Raw genomic sequence first — 21,364 nt, forward strand, 5'->3', positions numbered from 1 at the left:
AGCATGAAAAAATACCTCCCCCCACCCCACTCTCCTGCTGGTAATAGCTTATCTAAAGTGATCACTCTCCTTACAATGTGTATGATAATCAAGTTGGGCCATTTCCAGCACAAATCCAGGTTTTCTCTTGGACACTACAGTGCTAATAAACTATGGTCACATAAACACCACCCTATACCAGAAACCTACTGTCCGCTATTCCTACCTACATGCCTCCAGCTTTCACCCTGACCACACCACATGATCCATCGTCTATAGCCAAGCTCTGCGATACAACCGCATTTGCTCCAACCCCTCAGACAGAGACAAACACCTACAAGATCTCTATCAAGCATTCTTATAACTACAATACCCACTTGCGGAAGTGAAGAAACAGATTGATAGAGCCAGAAGAGTTCCCAGAAGTCACCTACTACAGGACAGGCCTAACAAAGAAAATAACAGAACGCCACTAGCCGTCACCTTCAGCCCCCAACTAAAACCCCTCCAACGCATTATTAAGGACCTACAACCTATCCTGAAGGATGACCCAACGCTCTCACAAATCTTGGGAGACAGGCCAGTCCTTGCCTACAGACAGCCCCCCAACCTGAAGCAAATACTCACCAACAACCACATACCATACAACAGAACCACTAACCCAGGAACTTATCCTTGCAACAAAGCCCGTTGCCAACTGTACCACATATCTATTCAGGGGACACCATCACAGGGCCTAATAACATCAGCCACACTATCAGAGGCTTGTTCACTTGCACATCTACCAGTGTGATATATGCCATCATGTGCCAGCAATGCCTCTCTGCCATGTACATTGGTCAAACTGGACAGTCTCTACGTAAAAGAATAAATGGACACAAATCAGATGTCAAGAATTATTCATAAACCAGTCAGAGAACACTTCAATCTCTCTGGTCACGCGATTACAGACATGAAAGTTGCGATATTACAACAAAAAAACTTCAAATGCAGACTCCAGCGAGAAACTGTTGAATTGGAATTCATTTGCAAATTGGATACAATTAACTTAGACTTGAATAGAGACTGGGAGTGGCTGGGTCATTATGCAAGGTAACCTATTTCCCCTTGTTTTTTCCTCCCCCCCCCCCCCCCCCAGACATTCTTGTTAAACCCTGGATTTGTGCTGCAAATGGCCCACCTTGATTATCATACACATTGTAAGGAGAGTGGTCACTTTAGATAAGCTATTACCAGCAGGAGAGTGGGGTGGAGAGAGGTATTTTTTCATGCTTTGTTTGTATAAAAAGATCTTCTACACTTTCCACAGTATGCATCCGATGAAGTGAGCTGTAGCTCACGAAAGCTTATGCTCAAATAAATTGGTTCGTCTCTAAGGTGCCACAAGTACTCCTTTTCTTTTTGCGAATACAGACTAACACGGCTGTTACTCTGAAACCTGTTCAAATGTAGGTAGACTTTGGCCCAGATCCTGCTAGTTCCATAGCATGGGCAGAGCACTGTGTGGCATTGGGGTCAGCCTGTGCAGAGCAGCTTGCAAATTAGGACCTCTCTTTCTGTTGCCCATGAACATTTCAATGTATGAAACTGGAAACTTCAAAGTATGGCTACGTACAGGAAACCTATGGGAGCTAAAGCATAAATACAGTCTGAAAGTCAGTCCAAATTCTCTTTCTAAACCCTACCGTAAGTTTTTTTTAAGTTTTGTCCCACTTGGTAAGTCATCAGCCCTATCACTACTGACATGCATGAACTCAAATTCGATAGGAAAGGTTCTGAAAACACGGAGGTAGGTAGGAAATTGCTGGGCTGAGGACAGAAATTCAATGTCAAACCTAATTTGTTTTTTTCTAGTTACTTGGCTGGAAGAAGCACCAAGTGCAGTCCCTTGGTATTTCCATCACACTAATTACTTGCTAATGAATTGATTGAGAGTTGCTGGGCACCCTAGATTCTTAGGAAAGTCAGGGAGTTATGGGTGCTCAGCGTGACTTTGGGGCAACAATTCAAAGCAGTTATCAGCATTTTGAATAGTGTAAGACTTACTGCTTTTATTAAAACAATTTTTACAGTGTAACATTAAAAGTTACATTTGAATTCTTCACTTCTGGCCCAGAAGGTTAAAGGAGGACACTATCAGGTTAAATCAGACTATTGTAAAGTTTACCTGCGTTACTAGCAACACCGTAGATTATTAAAACTGACCTTTAAATATATTTTAGCTTTTGCTGTTGGGTGGTTTCTTTATGCTTTTCTCTTTGCACGTGCCCAAGCACAGTGTTCCAGTTCTTGCTTTGCAAATAGGGAGATACTTATTTAAGCTATTTGGGGAAGGGACTATTTTACTGCATATTTGTATGGTGCCTGCCATGGTGGGGACCCTAGGCACTTTTGTAATACAAATAATAGCCCCCCTTTTGACATGGAATTAAGAAAAAGGGAAAATAGTCCTACTGTTTGGTTTTATTTAAAAAAAACCCAAACAACAATTAATTTTTTTTACAAAATCTAAATTCTGAGAGACCAGCTCTGACCTGTAAATATCTATTTAATGTTTCATTCGGTTACTTAAATACATACTAGTGCTGATTCTGTGTTTTTGTTTCTTTCCAGTTGGGAAACCCAAGACACAGGTGATCACTGCGTGCCGGGATGCCATTAGAAACAACAACCTAAATATGCTCTTCAGGATAATGCGAGTGGGGACTGCATCCTCGTAAAAGGGGAATAGCGACTGCATAGAGATGATACTTCCTTACAACAGGTGATCTTAGACAAATGAACAGATGTCATAGGAGCAGATGTCCTGTAGTATTTTCTTTCCGACTGTTCCCTAAGTAAGCCATTGGGAGACAAAGGTAGGGAACTTGATGTGTAGCAATGTATAAGGGACTAATACTGAGAAGCAGTTAAATCAGCCTGCAGCTCCACCATAGAATGAAGCAAATGGAAAGATAGTTTGCTGTTTTTTAAAGTAAGCCATCAGTTGGGATATGCTACTTTGGAGGCTAAAGGATAGGAAAATCTATGAAGAAAGGCTCAAAGTTTTAAAGTGCAGATGTGGTATTTATGTAAGTCACTCAAGACACTTGTATAGTCCTGGAATAGTTATTTTTCTTACTGTAACTTATTTATGGAATTTATTATATTTTGCAGTTATGGTATCAGCTTTTCCATTAAAACACAGAACTGTCAGGCTTTTGCCATATGTGTGTTCCGTTGAAGAGATGCGGTTATTTTTGTTATTTATTTTATGTTAATGAAACACATTTCAGGTTTTGCTCCATAATTGTCAGGCATTTTGATCACAGACTATACCAAGCAAGAGGTATGTCTATTAATACAAAAAACCTTGAGTTCAGAGTGGGTCTAAACCAAAACCTTGGCTCCTAAGGCTCCCTAACTTTGGGGTATTTGAGAACCATACTGATTTGTGCAGCTTGCTCCTACCCCTAGTTATCAGCTGCTGACCTGTGCAGCACAGAGCTGCTCTATGTCAGTGAATCCCTGGTTTCAGCCGCTACTTTCAGAACAGGTTTCACTGGGAAGGCCAGGTGGGAGAGGTGAGGTGACATGGGAGTCACTGCAGGCAGAAGTCCCAACTACAGCACCCCCTACTGGCTTTATAAAAAATAAGCAAATTAACCAGTTCCTAGGTTTCCATGAAGCTAGGAACTGGTCAGTTTTCTAAAGTGAACACTTGAGCCTCACTTTGCTTGGTGGAAATTCCACCTTCAGCTATTCATTCTCTGCAACTGCTGGATAAGAGAGCACATGCTAAGGAGGGGGAGGCGGGGAGGCAGTGAGAAAGAGTGGCATGTATTTTATGAAGGAGCAAACTGATCCTTGGTAGCAGTACATGCAGGAATAAAAAGGGGGCAGGAAGAAGTATCTAGGTACAAGAGGTAGGGAGAAAAATCTCTTGGACTCTGGCACAAAGAACTGTCAGAAGAAACAGTATTTTGGGCCAGTTAGTTAAAAGTGGGTTTAAATAATGCAGTAGGATGGTGGACTGGAGTGTAAATTTTTATGCCAAAGCTGATTTCTCCTATGAGCTAAAACAGTTCTTAACTGATGTGCCTGACCTGAATTGCATCCTCAGTATGTTTCCTCATTCTGCTTCAGCAAGCCCCTTCCATATGTAACTATCAATACCTGCATACAACAGGGCAGGGAGAGAGGTGCCCCTCATCTCTGTGGGGTAAGATGCGCACATGGAAGGGGCTTCTTGGATAGCTCCTCTGTAGCTAACAGGCTGCTTATGTAAGCTGTGAAATAGAGACAGTGATGCATCATCCACCCTGGAGAGGTTAGGGAGCTCATAGCTGGCTTAAAAAGAAATTAATTCTTGAAATCTGTTTTAATCCTGAGAACAGCCTCTGTCATTGATTCATCCCCCTCAGTATGAATTGTGCTGCCAAACACACATCTGCCATTTCAAATTGGCTGCAATAGCTTATCGAATCCTTGTAAGAACCAGATTGTTAGTCGAACTCTGCTTCTGATTAAAAGGGTCTAGTGAGCCACCGGTTCCATGCTGGGTTGGTGAATTTTAAAACTTTATTATGGAGCAATCTCTAGGGATCTCTGCCAGCCACTGTATTTGTAGGGAAAGATTCCCATAGCTCCAATCTCTCTTCTTTGTTCTACTTGCCAATTCGTCATGCTTGATTGGTTTCATTGTGAGTGCAGTTTGTTTTACAGCTATACAGTGGCTTTGATCAGAAGGCAGACCATGTTGTTATAGCCGGACATGCTGATTATCAAAGCTACGTACCATGCACTTTCATGCCATCCTGTCTCGATTTTTGTGTCTGTGGGCAAGCTGTATTCCTGTAGCATTCAGTTCCTCAGTACTAATAATCTAGATCTGTAACTGGGCCAACTCCCCACCTGTATTTGATCTGAAGACAGGAGATTTGATACTTGCTGTAAGAACGTATTTTGAACTCATCTGGCATTACAACTCTTGTCCTAAAGGATGAGCCAAGCTATGCATCACCGAAATAAAGCAACTCAGCTGGCACACAGAAATAGGCAACAGGTCAAGGTAAGAAGAGCAGAGTTCAGTGGAACCTGCAGTGACCCCCAGGAATTCATGCTAGATTGACACACTGGTCCCTACATGCACGTGTGTGTGAACCTATTAAACCATACTGTGGCTTTGTAACTGCACAAGGGACTAGCGCTTCTCCACACCCCAACCTACATGCATTCCACCCCCATATGAGATGACAACTCTTGGGAAAAACCTGGCAAGCTTGTCCTTAGAGCACAAATGTTTTCCCCACACACCCTCAGCTCCTACAGAAACCAGTTGAGAAATTGCACTAGAACCAGTGCCCTCTCAACAGGAACATTTATGCACAAGTGATTTTCAGTGTCTTCATTTAAGCTTCAGCGTGGGGGAAGCAATTAGAACTGACACTTGACAAAAGGCCGTTCAGTTCTAGTCCTGACTTCTCCAAGTCTGAGGATTGCTGTGTTATCTTATTCCTCGTTTCAATCAGGAAGAGATGTAAAATCAGACACCCACTACGATGTGCGTATGAATGAGGATTGGTCTTTTTAAGTCTCCTTCAGTTTAGGCTATAGCTACCTTGCTGTCTTGCTCCATAATGAAGTGGTCCTTTTGTTTTCAGCTACTTGACAAAACTGCTTCCATCTAATACAAAGGAAATTGCTGCATTGCCAGTGCCTGAATTACCCAGAAGCCTGGTTGCATGTTTCTAGTGTCAAATGCTGGACTCTGTCTCTTGTGCAGCGGAGGAATCTGGTGAGCAGCCTGAATGTCCTCTTAGACTAATTAATCTGAGCCATTTAAATGTTGCATAATGTTGGATTGCCTGGTATGTATCCCTTCACTGAAACTTACGGCATGTCCCCTTTGTTCATGTAACTGCTATTCACTTGCACCGTTTGTTCTTCCTCTGTGTCACTCTTTTTACTCCCTTCTGGGGCATGGGTATGTTTCACATTGATGGTATCTTTCTTCTGAGGATCAGTGCATTTTAAAAGCAGGGCCAATCTGAACTACCTTGCCCAAATTTCAGTATCAGAAAAGAGAGCCTGGAGAGAGGGATATTTGCTGGATAGGCTTTGTCAAGATTAAACAAAAATGTTTTTTTAATTTAAACATTAGCTAATGTGATTTAAAACACCACTTGGCATTTACTGCCTCCTGAATTTCAAGTAATCCTGGGGCTTGTTCTTTCCAACACACAGCTTTCCACCCCAAGGCCCAGCGTACAGGGAGTAAGAGGAGCTGTTGATTTTTAGCTCCCTCAGTGCCAGTTGTGAGTTCAGGTTCAGCTTCTAGCCTGTCCTGGGGGAGGCTATTCCAGACTGATGGAGCTCAGCCTTAGGAGGAGGTAGTTCTTATACATAATCATCAGCTTTTCCAGAAACTCAACCTTCTACTTCTATTTCAAATGCCTGGCTGCAGTCTAAACATTTCCTTGTACTCTTGGTGCTTGCAGCCCTCACATCCTTGTAGGCTATTAGGTGCTTCTCTTTTGTATTTTAAGCCACCTGATCAACTTTCCTTTTCTGCATGGAAAATTCCACTGCACAGTAGCTTAGGCTTTGGCATCTCAAAGGCCGAGAACGGAATCTATTTCTCCAGGATAACTGTAAGCCAGGAAGTGATATCCCCAACCCTGAAGAAATGCAGCTTGGCTTTGCATTTAACCTAAACTACCCATTCAAGATTTGGAAAGTGTCCTGACCTCCAGTAGGATTTGTTTTTAGTTTTATACTCATCACAACTGGCTTAAAATAGCACCATGGTTTAAATGTTTAAACTAGGTGAGAAAGCCTTTTGGATTATTTTTTTTTCCTAAAAGATCTGCTGTAAGAATGATTTTGGGGGAAGTTCTCTTGCCTGTGTTATACAGGGGGCCAGACTAGATGATCACAATGGTCCTTTCTGGCCTTGGAATCTGTGAAACCAGTCTCTACCTTGCACAGAGAAACTAGATCATGAAAACAAGTTAGTTAATTACACGTAGCTCTGGCTAAAGCTAGATCATGTGCAGAGAGCAAACTTCTTGCTGTGCTCCAGCGCATCACCATTTCTGAGTCCAATAATAGTCCTGGGTTACATACACAGAGGAAGCCACAGATCTGCACAGAAATTGGAGGGTAGCAGGCTCCTTCCCCATGCTGCTTCATCCCATGCCAAGTTGGTATGCGAAGGCATGGTCATGCATGTTTCTCTCCCACCCCAACTCAAGCCCAGGGGCTATATTCCATGGCTTAGATGGATTTGCAAAGGCACTATTCACAGCAAAAGCACACGTGTGTGTAAGTCAGTTACTACTGAAGGTGCAAAACACCTTCTAGGCAATGCAAAATAAGCTCAGCCCTGGTGTGTGCAAAGTAGTAGCGAGTCAACGATACAGAACTCAGCCAGACTGTTTCTTCCGGAGAGCCAGCACATGTTGTGTGACAGCACCAGTTAGCGGGCCGATAACGCCTCACCGCTTCAGCAATGTGGCGCTCCTAGCAAAGTCAGAACTGCACCTAGTGTGGGGGCAGCAGGTCACGCCAATCTGCGTTTAAGATGTTATTTTAAAAGCACGTACTGCTCCTGTCATGGCTGAGCAACCAGTGTCCTAACTAGCCTACCCAGCGGGCTGGGGTGGCATAGATGGAACAAGCTGCTCAGAATGCAAAATTAGGTATTCAGCTACTGGAGTGATGGAGACCATACCACTGCCCAGCTAGAATTAGGCCACAGCTTGAAGGGTGACAGTGAGAAGACACACTGGGGATGGCAACCGCACCTATTATATTTGCCCAAGAGACAAGGAGGGTGGATAGGCCCTTCACTACATTTTTTCCCCACCAGCACACATGATTTTAACTCCTGCTTATGTCCTCCCACTACCCTTTCCCTGCCCACCAAAACCCTAGGGGTTTGTTCTTTGTATCAATACAAGTAGACTGAGGCTGAAGGCTCCCCCCCAACTATCATCTCTTCCCCCCTCATCCCTTCCCAGATATACAAGGTTTCACTTTTTTCATTGGGGGGAGGGGAACCCATGTTTTTGGGAGACATTTTCACAAGCTTCTCTCCTTTACCCACCACCTCCTAGACAATATAGCTAATTATGTGGCAGCATGCTTTGCATGCACCATTTCTCAGTGCAGAGGGAACAATCAGGCCCCAGAAGAGATATGGCTTGCAGATCAGGGAAGTCAGGAAGCCCTGGTTTGGAACAAAGCCTGATTCGTTCTTGATGACCAGTTGAAGGCTTTGGACTACAAATCTGTGCAGTGCTCATAGCAGTCACCAATTTGGGCTTACACGAAGTCTCAATGTGCATCATGACACAATGTAAATTCATCGCAGGGCTCTTCAGGAGAGCCGGGCTGGAAGGCTATGAAAAGCAGCTATTCAAGAGTTGAGTGTTACGGATCCAAGTAAGACTCCCTCTGGTGGAGCAGCACCAGAATGTGAGAGCGAGTAAGAGTTAAGATGGGACAGCAGAATAGTGCTTCCATTTGTTATTAAAAAACCTAGCAAAGACTCACTTAGACTTCAGCACCAGCATGACAGCTCGGATGCGGTCAGGTGAAGTTAGCTCTCTGCCTAAATCAAATCTAGGCTCATCAAATGGCACCAGCCGATCCATGCATTACAGGTGCACCCACTAAGAAGACAGTCCAGGAGACTATTCAAAACCCATTACTGTATCACTAAGCCATTCCCTCTCAGAAGATGGCCATGCCCAGTGCTGTCACTCATAGTAGACAAAAGAGAAGTCCCAGAATCCAGCTCTGCTCTGATGTTTTTTCGGATGCTCCAAGCTACGATGGTTAACATACTTCACAAATTTCAAAGTCTCTTTGTCTCTGTAAACCAAGGCCAAGCAGTTGTTCTCTGGATTCACCGTCAGCAGCTAGAACAGACAAGAGAGATCTTGTTTTGGTGTTTTTGGAGGGGGAAGCAGGAGTTATTTTCACAAAAACGATTTCAAGATCTTATTCATATCAGGGAACCATCACCAAAATAAGGTACGTTACAGCAGATAGCTGGAGAATATCATGAACTTCTATGCTGAATACTGCCACCAGTGGCATGACTCCAGCATAAGCCTGAGAATAAACAACATAGCCCACTGCATATTAAGTCCCATCAGCTTAGGTTCTTTATTAGACAATTGTCATTTGCCTCATCTACAAGGGGCCTAGCACTGACACAATATTACCATTGTTGTTATGGAAGCACCCAGGGGTCTCACACAGGACTGGAACCCTGTTGCGTTAGGCGCTGTACAGAAACAAAGGTAAAGATAGAATCTAAGCTCTTCAGGGCTGGGACTGAGACAAGCAACCCTCAGAAGAGATGGCAAGTGCAGTTTTTACAGACAGACATTTTGGGTCCAGCTGTGCACAATAATCATGGGCTACAGCCAAGATGGGGAGCATTTCATTGCTCCTCAATCCTGGAACTGCTGCTATGTTCTCCCATCCCCCGTGTAGGTTAGAGCAACCTCAGTGCTGCTCTAGCTCTATGCACCTAGGAACGGTCTGCTGGCCAGGGCTTACGAGTTGAACACACCATGCTACTTACCTCTTCATCTTCACCCTTGGCAATGTAGGATGTAAAGCCACCATACTCTGCATCCCAATCTGAACAGGTGAAATAGGAGAGAGAGAGAGAGAGAGAGACTTAGAAAGCTCAGCACTCTCTAGTACTCCCACTCACCCACCTAGATCAGTAGCATCTCCACCCTGCTCTCCAAAATTCTTGGGTACCATACTGCCTCCAGTTACCTATGGCCAGTGTTGTCATTCAGAGACATCGGCTTGAATCAATACACCTCACTACCCACCAGGTCCCCACATACCCAGGGGATTACTACCAACCTGAAAGAAGAGGCTAGACCCTCCCTGGGTTTCACATCCATGGAACAGACACCTCCCTGTAACTAGGTGATTGAATAGGATACGCCTGGTGGTCCCCGCAGCATGCTCATGTTGACTCTGGCTTGTGCATTCCCAGGGCTGCTAGCAGCTGGCCAAGATGCAAAAATACTGCTGACCATTTAGGCTTAAGTTTTCAAAAGTGATGAGCTCGTGCCTGACTAGCTAGACCTACAGATAATCTCCCACCCCTAAAATTCACTCGTTACTTTGGAAAAATGCAGGCTTCAGTATTATGTCTTTAAAAAAAAAAAAAAAAAAAAAAAAAATCTACACATGAATTTAGTGATAGTGTCACATGAAATGTCACCAAGGGAACAGCCCCTCCACTCTCCTGTGGGTGATCTCATCCCCCAGCCCCATGCTTGGAGTGAGGATTCCCATCAGAAACTCCCCCTACTCAGCTGGATGGCTTATACTGCAAGACAGGTCTTGTTTCCCCAGAGGGCTGGCGAAGTGCCCTGGCCTGGCCCGGCCCAGGGAGTCAGAGAATCCATTGGGAAGTAACCTAGCGCTACTGCATGGCAGTACAGAGCCAACTACTGTGGGACTGGCCTACGTCAGTAATCCCAATCCTGCTGCGAATGATTATTAGCCGGGACACCAGGTGACATCACTGAGAACTGGGAGAAAAGTAGGAAGGAGCCTTCTATTTAGAGAACAGTATGAAAGGTTTGGTGGCTTCAAAACTGCTGAAAATTTAACAGATGAGGCCAGATGATTTCCAACAAAAGTCCCCTTTCTTTCCCCTTGGCAGCAAGGAAAGGGAAGGCTTGGATCTCCCCCCACATACCTTCACAGCCACAGAAGAACAGCAGGTCCAGGGCAAACTCTGTCATTTGGGTGTCATGGACTAGAGTGTAGTGGCCGTTTGTCCAGTGCCTCAGCTCCCCCATGCACATGGGGACACTTGAGCCTAGGGGAGGAAAGCAAGAGTCTAACCAGCTCGGGAGGATACAGCAGCTGCACAACAGCTAACATCTACCACCCCAAAGGAGAAGGCAGGCAAACAAGCTCTGCATCTTTATTTAGCCTCTGAAATACCTCCACTTTAAAGCAGATAAATTTGGGTCCGGCAGCCCCAGTGGGAGCATGAGGAGAGGAAAAGGCCATGGTCACATCAATTTCATTCCCAGCAGGCATGTGCCTTGTGTGTGCCATGTTTGAGGGGGCCGGGAGTTGCCATGTGATAAACACAGGCAGGTTATGGAGTCCAGCAAGGCTCTTACCAGCCTCTGAAAAATGGAAGAGCTCCAGGTGGGTTTCCTGTCTGTGGGACTTACAGCTCGAAACTTTAAAACCAGCATCCTCTGTGCTCTGCATGGACACCCAAGCTCCTAGGCGCTTCAACAGGAATAGGGTGTTGCCCCAAACTCCCCTCCCTGCACTGATGTACTCAGCCATCTCAGGGATGTGCAGATCAAGTTGTGGAAAGTGCTTTGGGATCCCTCAGGATGTGGAGAGACCTTCTATTCTCAGGGTTTGGCAGCCCCACAGTTCCGTTTACCATTCGCACTCTCTCTCCCCTATACCCCATAGCCTCTTTCTCCCTCAGTCAATCACAATGTTTCACAACAGCCATAATGAATGGGAGTGGTTAAAAAACACAGAAGGGGAGGAACAGAAGTAGTGGAGGCTATGGGGTAGGAGGGTAAAAGGGAGGAAACTGATTTCCATCACCACCTGTGCCCACCAGGAATCTTAGGTAATTTAGGGTGCAACAGGGTCTTTCACAGAAGAAAAATACTTGTAAGAGAATAGGAAAATGTGGGTGTAAAACCACATTACAATTGGCAAAGGGTTCAGGACAGGTGTGGTTCTTGAAGCTACTTAACTCTTTTTAAACAGTTTGACTAGATTTCAACTTGATGAGGTCACTTACTAAATGTGTAACCTGCAGAAAGTCATTAACTCAGGCCACACCCTTTCAGAAGCAGTCACTGATTTTAGGTGTCCAATTTCAGACACCTTGAGCCTGATTTATACAGATGCTGAGCATCACCATTTCAAACGAAGTCAATGAGAGCTGTGGGTACTCAGCACCTCTCGGAAATCAGGCTTAAGGTGGCCACTCAAAATCAGTTGCATCCGATGAAGTGAGCTGTAGCTCACGAAAGCTTATGCTCAAATAAATTGGTTAGTCTCTAAGGTGCCACAAGTACTCCTTTTCTTTTTGCGAATACAGACTAACACGGCTGCTACGCTGAAACCTGTCAAAAATCAGAGGCCACTCTTAAACTAACTGTAGCCTTGGGGTGAAATCCTGGCCTCTGTGAAGGCAATGGGAACAAGGTTTCCATTCCAGTTCTTTTAACTCCAGCCCTGCTGGCTTTACTTACTGTTCTTTGTATCACTTTCTTTGGTTTGGGGGTCACTTTCAGGCTGATCTACTTGGTCACCATCGCCGTTGGCCTTTTGACTGGTTTCTCCTTGCTTGGGTTTGGAAGAGCTGTGTCCAGTGCAATCTGCAGCCTTTTCTTCTTCTCCCTCCTCATCCTCATCAGAGGAAGCCAGGAAGTGCAGCTTTAGGCCTGTGAAGTTGGAGAGCAGCAAGAACAAGGCCTCGGAGCGGAAGAACTCCAGGCACTTCCTTAGGACATCCGGAAGGCTCCCCTCCTCAGCCTTCTCGTAACATCTGAAGGAGAGTGGGGATGTGATGAGCAGATAGCTGGTAAGGATCCAGCATTCAGACTAAGGAGAATACCTGCTAGGCATCTCCCCGGCAGAACATGGCTGACGGAGTTAACCAGCAGGACACAACACTACCTTTTATTGGGTGGCCCTCGGCTGCTCCATGTGATGTTGTCTTTTTGCAGAGCTTCACACACAAGCTGAAATTTCTCCCCCTAGGAGCCAAACACATGGAAGAACCCTTTAACACACGGCTGCTCCACACGCTTTCCTGTTGCATTAGGAGTAGCTGCTCAGTGCTGTTGTGCGAGGCATCCGGCTTTAGTTCTATACCTGCCTTTGTCCCACGCAGCCCAGCAGGGGCTAGATGAATCAGAGGGTTGGGAGGGTGATTGTGATCCTCCACTACCCTGCAGCTTGTATTATCAATTACACCTGTGCAGAACGGGCATGAACTGCTACTAGATTAGCATCCTCTGCCCTCACACAGGTGAGAGCATTCCCCACTTTACACAGGTATATGTGACTGCATAAAGGGCCAGGCAAGGTGAATCAGACCCAGGACCCACAGCCTCTGTAGGGAAGCCAAGTCACAGAGCGTAGCCTCTACTGGTCATATATTTCACAAGTGGTGCAGCAACCCGTCCCCCCGTTCCCAGTGCTTCCTGGCCCGGAGACTAGCCTATATGACACAAGGACTCAGGGTAGGGATTCCACCAAAAACAGGGCTAGGGGACAGGAGGCAGAGCAGAGACGAGAGAAGGGAACACGAGGAGTTGGAGCAGCGTTTGTGGTTCAGTCGGGGTGTCCCTGTGCAGAAGAGGGGCTACAGTCTATATAACTTCCACAGGATAAATCGGGTGGGGTGGGGTGGTTGCAGCCACAGTTCCTCCATTCCTGCCTGAAGCCACTAAGAGAGGAGGAAGACCAGCTGGATCTCAGCTTCTGAGCTGCACAAATGACCCACCGCATTCACCACCAGTTTGTGTCCCACACAGTGCCCAACCAGCACCCCAACCTGGGGAACAAGCCCACACACAGCACATCATCCTGGACCCACCTTAAGGAAGTTCTTCAGGAGAAGCTCTGATCGCTCCTCAAATTCCTCCTGGATCTGGGCTTGGGAATCCATGTCCAAGTAAACTGGGTTGATCCACTCGTACAAGATTTCATGCTGAAATAGAAACATCTTGATTTGAATGCTGGATTTGAGATTACACAGATAATGGGTCTTCCCCCCCCCCGCACCACAACGGTGTAGGGCTGGACCATCCCCTTACTGCCCACGGCATTTGCTGCACTCCCAGCAGTACTGCAGCCATTTGCAATGGGCACAGAATTCCTTATACAAGGCTCTCACTAGACCTACCCTCTCTCCCCAAACCAGTCGCTACTAATACAACCTTGCACTTTTCATACTTGATCTCAAAGCCAATGAATGGATGAGGGAAAGGGGGAAGTTAACAAGATTCAGTTTTAAGCATCCAAGAGATTGCTGCAAACAACAGTGAGAAAAAGGGGGAGTTGTAAAATTCAAGGAGCCCACTGCCTCAACTGTGTGCCTTCTAAGCATAAGTATGCCACAGACACGATGGAGGCTGGGTGGGGGGCGAGCAGATCTATGCTTTTTTTGCTTACATCGTATGGGATATGTGGACTCCGGGGCAAGAGGGATTCAATGTAGCGGAGAGGCCTGGCCACTGGTGGGCCATGAAACCAACCACTCACAGACAACCGGCACTTCCCTTCTGTCAGAACTTCAGACACCTGGAATGAAAAGGTGAGGACTGCATTACGAGTAGTATCTAGTATGTGTGTATTATGGCATGCCTAACGGCCCCAACTGAGCTCAAAGCGTCATTGTGCTAGGTGCTGTACATGCACTTAGGAAGAGAAGTCCCTGTCCCCAAAGAGTTTACACTCTTTGGAGACAGAAAGGATTATTGTCTGCAGTTTAGATAGGGGAAATGAAGTAAGATTAAGCGTCTTGCTCAAGTCTGTAGCAGGGCCATGAATTGAACCCTGATCTCCTGTGGCCCAGTCCAGAGCCTTAACCCCTGAACTATCTTTAGAACCGCTATGCCCCTGGGGCAGAGCAGGAGCCAACAAAAACTATGGGGTACATTTTTTGCTACTTGGTTTGCTGGATTACTATTTACCATGATCTGCAAAACTCAACTTTGATGTGGCTATCGAGGAAACACAAAAAAGGATGCCCAGGACAGGTACTATGGGAAGTAGTCACAATCCACGAGCAATAGCCATACATTAATTTACATATGTTTATTTTTACCTTAAAGCAAAAGACCCAGGCATTTAATAGACTTTATGCTGGCTCCCTGCACTTGGGTGAATTTCAGACTGGTCACTGGAAGTCAGGGGCTTCTGTATTGTGATGAGACGACTGATAAGTGCAAAATTTGACAAGTGCTAGTCATCGCAATGTACTCAGGGTGAAATTAACTAAAGGCGTTAATTCCACATTTCAGGATATATAGTGTCCTAGGGGGCTTTGAGTAATTTGGGGTGGTGGCAACAACTCCCAAAACCATTTGATAGAAAACAAAGTGTGGTAGGTCACAGCTGTGCTAGAAGGTACTCACATCCAAACTATGAAAAAAGGGAAGCCTGGACCAAGATTCAGAGATGTGTTTGGAAGTAACAGCAAAATGCTCCTTGCTGGATGTTTGAGAAAAGGGATTTTTGCTGACTTCTGCTGTGAGGGGTTTGTATCATGCTGACCCTCACTCAGCCATCCAATGGCAACACAAAGACACTTAGATTAATCAATGAAAGGGTCAAATTAAGAGATTCAATGACTGCAAGTACTCTAGGGGGATAAGTGATGAACTCTGGGAGCCTTTGGCAAAAGCACTCCCAATACAGTCAGCTGACTTTTTAAAGCCTATATTAACAGTGTCAAAGGCTGAATGCAGGACTTTGAATGTTGCTAAACACAGGACTAAATATCAGTTAGCAGGAGGCAGTCACAAGGCTAAGCTATGAATTCACATGGCTTTCCATGCCTACAACAAGTTGCCAACTGATAACAGCTTGGGGAATGACCAGTAGGGCTTTCTGTTTTTTATCTCACTTGTATCTTAAATAAACCCCTAAGCCATATAGCTGAGCTCACGGCTGGCCTATGTTAACACATTCTCAGTGCTGTTTCCCCGCTGACTCCTTGCTGCTGCGCGTCCCGCCCCATGGTATTCTCAGGGTTCCGTGAGGTACTTTTATTTAGAACACACAGAAAGACCATGATGGCGGACACTGGAGCCAGGATGTTACTCAGAGCTTGATCTGAAGCCCTTGTCCTGCTCTGTGGCTGTACAGCAGCTAGCACAATGGGGCTGCCATTCTGGTTGGGGCCCCTTAGGGTGCTACCACAATACACCCAATGAATGCTTACAGCAATCACACTTGGTTGAAGAAAGAAGAGCAGCTCCTTGCCTGGTGGAAAGAGACAGGAGACACTTCGAAGAAGGCCAGGGAATTCCATGAAGGGACTAATGACTTGACGACCTGCTGCGGCTGAAAGTGGCCTGAGCAAGAAAAGACCATATGTGCTCTTTACAGTCAGACATGAAATCCCCCCCGCCCCCCACAAACCCCTTTATGCTAGTTCCAGAACCACTTGGGACTGGTAAGTCCTGTAGGCCACATAGGAGGGAGTTCCAGAGTAGGAAGCTGGCCTGGGAGGCCTAAATGCCCACCAGGGTGGGCATCTCCTCCTGCCTGGATCTCAGTCACTGAACAGTCCAGTTCACAGAGGGTACTGGGCAGAAGTGTGGCTACTAGCATCACCCCCATCCTGCCACCCTCACCTCCCTCTGCAGCTATGAGTCAGAAACAAAAGGTTGCCCTCTTCATCTGTAAACTTAATGACCCCCCATCTGCTTCATCCCCCAAAGCTAGTCCTAACTGAGCCATTACCCAGTAGCACAATCCGCAGTGACAGCTTCCACCTGTCTCACTCTGAGACATACACATCACAGCAATTCACCAGCCTTCAACTGAACGAAGCTGCTTCTCCTCAGCCTACCCTGTCTTAATAGTGGCTGCTATGAAGACACACAAAAGCAAAGTGTGAGTGTTCCAAATTTGTCCCTATAACTGACATCCTCAGACATACACAGCCAAGGGACCACAATCCTACCATCGGTGCTGTACAGGTCCAGAGTGCCCCCATCGCTCTTCTCCCATGGCGGAACCAGGTACAGGATGAAGGCAATTCTCCGTCCTTCCAGCTCATCGTCATGGCATAGCAGGGTGTCTGCAATCACAAGCTTTAGCATGCTTGCACAGGGTTTGCAGAATTCATTCATTTCAGTGACCATTCCCCATCCCTGCACCTTTGAAAGCAAAATCCATCCCCTTCCCTGGAGCTGCATCCTCATCTGGCCACAAGCCCATCTGATTCACAGACCTTGTAGATGTAATTTCCTCTGGACTCCATTACAATTACATCAGCTGAACTAGTCCATCAAAGTGTGTAACTACAGGGCCCTCCTGCTACCCTCCTCTCCTCTTGCAGCTGCTGCTACTGCTCAGTGAGAGGAAATTGCTCAGCTTTCCCGCATGATTCAAACACTGTCTCTTAAAGCCACAGTTGCATCAAAATGCACTTCGAGCGAGTTCCCTGCTGGCAAGAAACGCTGTCCTGACAGTGCTTGTGACTGAAGGTCTACTCAGCCAGGACAGCATGGGCGGTACCGGTGCAAGCTTCCTTCTCTCCACTCCATCGATCTCACTCAATCAGGAGAACCACTTCCAGGGGGAGGCTGGTGTCTGTAACTCACTCAGTCCTGGGCCAGCAAGGGGACCCACATGACAAGACAAGATAAAGGTATTAACGACAAACACCAGGAAAACCTTAACTTCCAGAATTTGAATCCCAGCCATCCTGGGGCCATTGGACTGGTCACAAACACTGGATTTTTTCAGAGAGGGGCGGCAGGGATGTGGGGGAGCTCCTGAGTTCACTGGGCCTGTTTAAACTATTAATAGCAAAAATATTCAGGTATATCACTTCTTCCATTTTCTGGCCACGACTTGCTTCCTGCCTGAATCTTTGCTTTGCTGGAGGACAGCTTCGAGGAGCAGGAGTTGCCAGGGAGCTTTGAAACTGGGGCCCCCTATGGCAATGTAATGCTCTCCTTCCCCTCAGAGGAGAAGGCACCCTGCTCACTTACCTGTATACTCATACTTAGCACAGGACAGGTCAATGGTTGGTTCCAGCTCCACCTGTGTAACTGCAGACAGCCACTCCCGGAACTCTTCAAACAGAACTTTCCTGAGAAGACAAGCACACAGCAAATGGGACATGTAGCCCCTCAGCCTAGGAAACCTTTAATGCTGAGGTGCTGCAGCACTGAGTGCATTGTCGTGAACTATATTCAACTTATTGCAACTATTTGTAAATGCCAACGGTTAAAGATGTATAATTCCTGCCCGGAGTCTTGCTTTCATGGGCAACCCTACAACAAACATCCGGGAGTGCAGCCCCTATGCTGCTGAGAAACATTTAAAGCAACAAAGCAGTGAGAATGGATTTAGTCAGTAAGGAAAGAGATGAAAGTTTCAGACTTCTACACAGCAATTTTACAGTGCTAAAAATAAAGAAGGGTTTTGGGGGAAAGGAGGATGAGAGGATTGAAATGCTAATGGGGAAGCAATCAAGGAGGAAACTGAGATGATCATTAGAACTAGGTGGATGGGGGAATCTATGCAATTTCTTCCCTCCTCCCCCAAAACAGTAAAGCATATCTTATACAGCTTGAGTTAACGAGACACACAGTTTGGTGATAAATGGGGTTTTCGTTAAGAGACGATGTTAGATTTAACAAGAAAAACCAAACCAAACAAAAAGATGCATCAGGTAGGCTATATCAGGCTTTTAATGAGAAGCTCACAAAAATTTTTTAAAAAAAAGATTATGCAATATTATCAAATGTGCCTTTTTCTGGTATTTTTTCCTGAAATGTTTACTGTAAACTTTATAAAAATAGGCATAGAAATTTTTTTTACCAAAAACTATTTTTGGTAAACAAAAAATTCTAGCAATAGTGTTTTTAAAAAACTGTCCCAATCTACTAAAAAAAAAAAAAAAAAAAATCAGAAAAAATAATCATGAAACATTTATGAAAGAGAGTCCATTTTCAACAACCCTGAAACAGGGTTTTTCACAAATTTTTCACAAAATGATTTTCATTTTCTGGCCATGTTCCTTTTAGACCTCTAGAAAAGGGTGCCTGATCATTTGCCGTGATTTACAGGAGCTACTTTACCTTAATGCTGAGATGTGAGGCTCTTTTCTCTTCTTCAGATCATCAGACTACAGACATGCATGGAAAATAAGAACAATTATTTCATTTAGACTCTGCTCTAAGTCACAGTTGAAATAATAACTAAGGACAGTACTTAAAATAAATATTTCTAGGACCATCATCAGTGTAACTTTTCTGCGACTATTCTGGGAACAGGAGTGCAGAATGGAGGGCAGAGGGCCATTGCAGGCAAAAGTGGAATTAAGTAACCCAAAAGTTATTAGGCACAGTGCCACCATCACCAATACAAGTTAAAGGTCTCATGACACTGGTCCAAGACTGTGTAGCAAGGTTGAGTCACTAACATGCCAAGGAAGTGTCTGCACTTGGGAGGAGAGTATCTGTATGCTAGAACTACCAGACCTCCAAAGAACCTCTATGTTCAGCATTGTACAGGACGTAGACATAGGAATTTCTCATTCAGGTGACAGAGATGGAGCGACAGTCAATTTTCAGAGGTCTGGGGTGAAGAAACCAGAAAAGGACTACTACTGTCTAGTATTTAGGTTTAAACCTGCATTCTCCTGTAGTCAGTCTGCAGCTCTAATTCTGCAGAACTCATCAGTAAATACTATTTCATGTTCATATGGGTACAGACAAGCAACACAGCACATAAACAACCCCAAGAAGAATGGTCTTCCTTAGACTTTACAGATTACAAACTTCAGAGTGCAATAGGAGGGAGCCTGGTCACATGAGACTGGGACATAGGCCTTAAGGGGTTTCACTCCCAGCTTTTCCATTAACTTGAGATCCCCTACAGACCACAAAGACAATCACAGCACATATGTGGGCATGGCAGAATTCAAATTTTAAAAAAATAATTTCAACAGATAATATTAATATTTTTAAGATTTTTTTTTATTGCACAGTTGTGCAAAATTATGGGATTTAAGGATTTTTACCCCCGTGTTTATTCATTTGAATTTTCACAACTGCAGGAAACTGAAGGGGGTTGGACAATAATTATTTAATGACAGTAGACACTGATATTCAAAAAGTTAAAGCTTTATAATAATTAAAACACAAGTTGTCAGTGTCACTTGTCAAAATATACCAAGTAAATATCTTTAAGTCAAACTCTAATAAGTTGTCAAGCAGCATTTTTCTTACTTTGCCTATCTGTAAATTTCTATTATTATTACTGATGGAAATATTTTTGTTGTTTTTTTGTGTATGGTGAAACAGAAATTTACTGATAAAAATCTAATCCTTCCAAGCCTAGATGTGTTAGATAGATATAGCCAAGTTTTCCAAAAGCAGCCACTGGTTTTGGGTGCCTAACTCAAAACTGCTTGGTTCTGATTTTCAGAGATGATGAACACCCCAGACTTCAATTAAAGTCAGTAAGAGCTGCGTGTTCTCAGCACTTTTGAAAACAAGTACCTGGTTTTAGAAGCCTAATTTAGAGCCACTCAACAGTCAGCATCTGAGGGGCAGCCCTGTTATTCTGGATCTATAAAAGCGGCAAAGAGTCCTGTGGCACCTTATACAAGCTTATATAAGGTGCCACAGGACTCCTGGCCGCTTCAACAGTCAGTGGCAGCGTTTGAAAATACTTGCGGTAGCCTGTGGTCTGGCTTATCATTTCCAGGCCTCAGCGCTGCCAGCTGTTAAATGGCGGCACCCGCACATTCTGCGGGAGCATCTTAATGGGCTTAGCTCACGTTTGTGAGCCCTTAAAGAGGCGCCGACAGAGGGGCCAGGGAAATGCACAGCGTCGCTGCCAGAGGTGTGTGCCGCCGTGTCAGATTTGGGCCATTCGGATGAAGACGCAGAAGGTTGGTCCTGTCCCGGAGAAGCACCTGTTTGAACTTGTACAAATCGTTGCACTTCTCGTGGAAATCCAGGTCCAGGAGCTCCGTCTGCAGCCCGTCCAGGAAGCCCGGGCACTGGAGGAAGTTGGGGATCACGCAGTGACAGAAGGGAACAGGATCCACCGCGATGGCCTCTAGGACGGTAAATAAGACACGGTGAAGCCCGGGACGCTCCGCGCAGCAGGACAAAGCCCAGCCCCCCGCTCGGCCCTGGCGCTAGGGTCGTGGCCCCCCCGGGCCAGCCCTTGCCCGGGCTCCCCAGCCAGCGGGGGCCCGGCTCCCGCCCCGGGCAGGAGAGAGCGGCGCGGCGCGGCCCGGCGCGGCTCCCCGGGTCTCGGTACCGTGGTTGAGCGGCTCCCTGCAGCCCCAGGCGGCCCCCGCCTTCTCCTTCAGCGCCGGCTCCCTGATGGCCGCCGAGAACTCCCCGCGCACTTCCCGTTTGTCCCGCTTCTTGCCCGGCTCCCCCGGGGAGGGGTCCCGGGCCCGCGGCCCGCGCCGCGGCCCACTCATGGGGAAAGCGTCGCCCGGCCCGCGGGGCTACAGCAAGCCCGAGGCGGCGCCTACAACTCCCGTCATCCCTCGCGCAGCCACCGGAACCAATCGGCCTGAGCCGGGAAGGGCAGGGCAAAGCTCTGATAGGCCTGGGGGTGGGGGAGGGCAAGGCTACATCAGCCA

At 46.0% G+C, this 21,364-nt stretch overlaps 2 protein-coding genes across 5 annotated transcripts in view; one reads left to right on the forward strand and one right to left on the reverse strand.

Moving 5' to 3' along the window:
• BBS2 (Bardet-Biedl syndrome 2) overlaps positions 1–3,174 on the forward strand; it is a 33,505-nt gene extending 30,331 nt beyond the window's left edge. For all 4 annotated transcript variants that reach the window (XM_073307469.1, XM_073307470.1, XM_073307471.1 and 1 more), the window contains one exon: positions 2,593–3,174. In XM_073307469.1, coding sequence (XP_073163570.1) covers positions 2,593–2,699 — 107 coding nt within the window. In that variant the 3' untranslated portion in view covers positions 2,700–3,174. The remainder of the gene's footprint in view (positions 1–2,592) is intronic.
• Positions 2,247–21,276, reverse strand: OGFOD1 (2-oxoglutarate and iron dependent oxygenase domain containing 1). Its single transcript, XM_073307475.1, has 13 exons — positions 21,031–21,276; positions 20,678–20,823; positions 18,834–18,880; positions 17,739–17,839; positions 16,703–16,819; positions 15,997–16,088; positions 14,182–14,310; positions 13,604–13,717; positions 12,679–12,758; positions 12,252–12,547; positions 10,706–10,828; positions 9,560–9,618; positions 2,247–8,885 (listed from the first exon to the last, which is right to left on the reverse strand). The coding sequence occupies exons 1-13, from the start codon at positions 21,197–21,199 to the stop codon at positions 8,724–8,726; spliced, it is 1,635 nt and encodes a 544-aa protein (XP_073163576.1). The 5' UTR covers positions 21,200–21,276; the 3' UTR covers positions 2,247–8,723.
• Positions 21,277–21,364: the final 88 nt, after the last annotated feature.

The sequence above is a fragment of the Lepidochelys kempii genome, chromosome 12 (genome assembly GCF_965140265.1).
Source record: "Lepidochelys kempii isolate rLepKem1 chromosome 12, rLepKem1.hap2, whole genome shotgun sequence".
Taxonomy (NCBI): Eukaryota; Metazoa; Chordata; order Testudines; family Cheloniidae; genus Lepidochelys; species Lepidochelys kempii.

Bases quoted from the DNA above. Each gene is read 5' to 3' on its own strand.
- OGFOD1 (XM_073307475.1), bottom strand. From the start codon at position 21,199: ATGAGTGGGCCGCGGCGCGGGCCGCGGGCCCGGGACCCCTCCCCGGGG. The intron at 16,820-17,738 runs GTAAGTGAGCAG...TTGTGATTGCAG, and splicing joins TGCTAAGTATGAGTATACAG to ACACCCTGCTATGCCATGAC. The intron at 13,718-14,181 runs GTAAGCAAAAAA...TTTCTATTTCAG, and splicing joins GTCCACATATCCCATACGAT to CATGAAATCTTGTACGAGTG.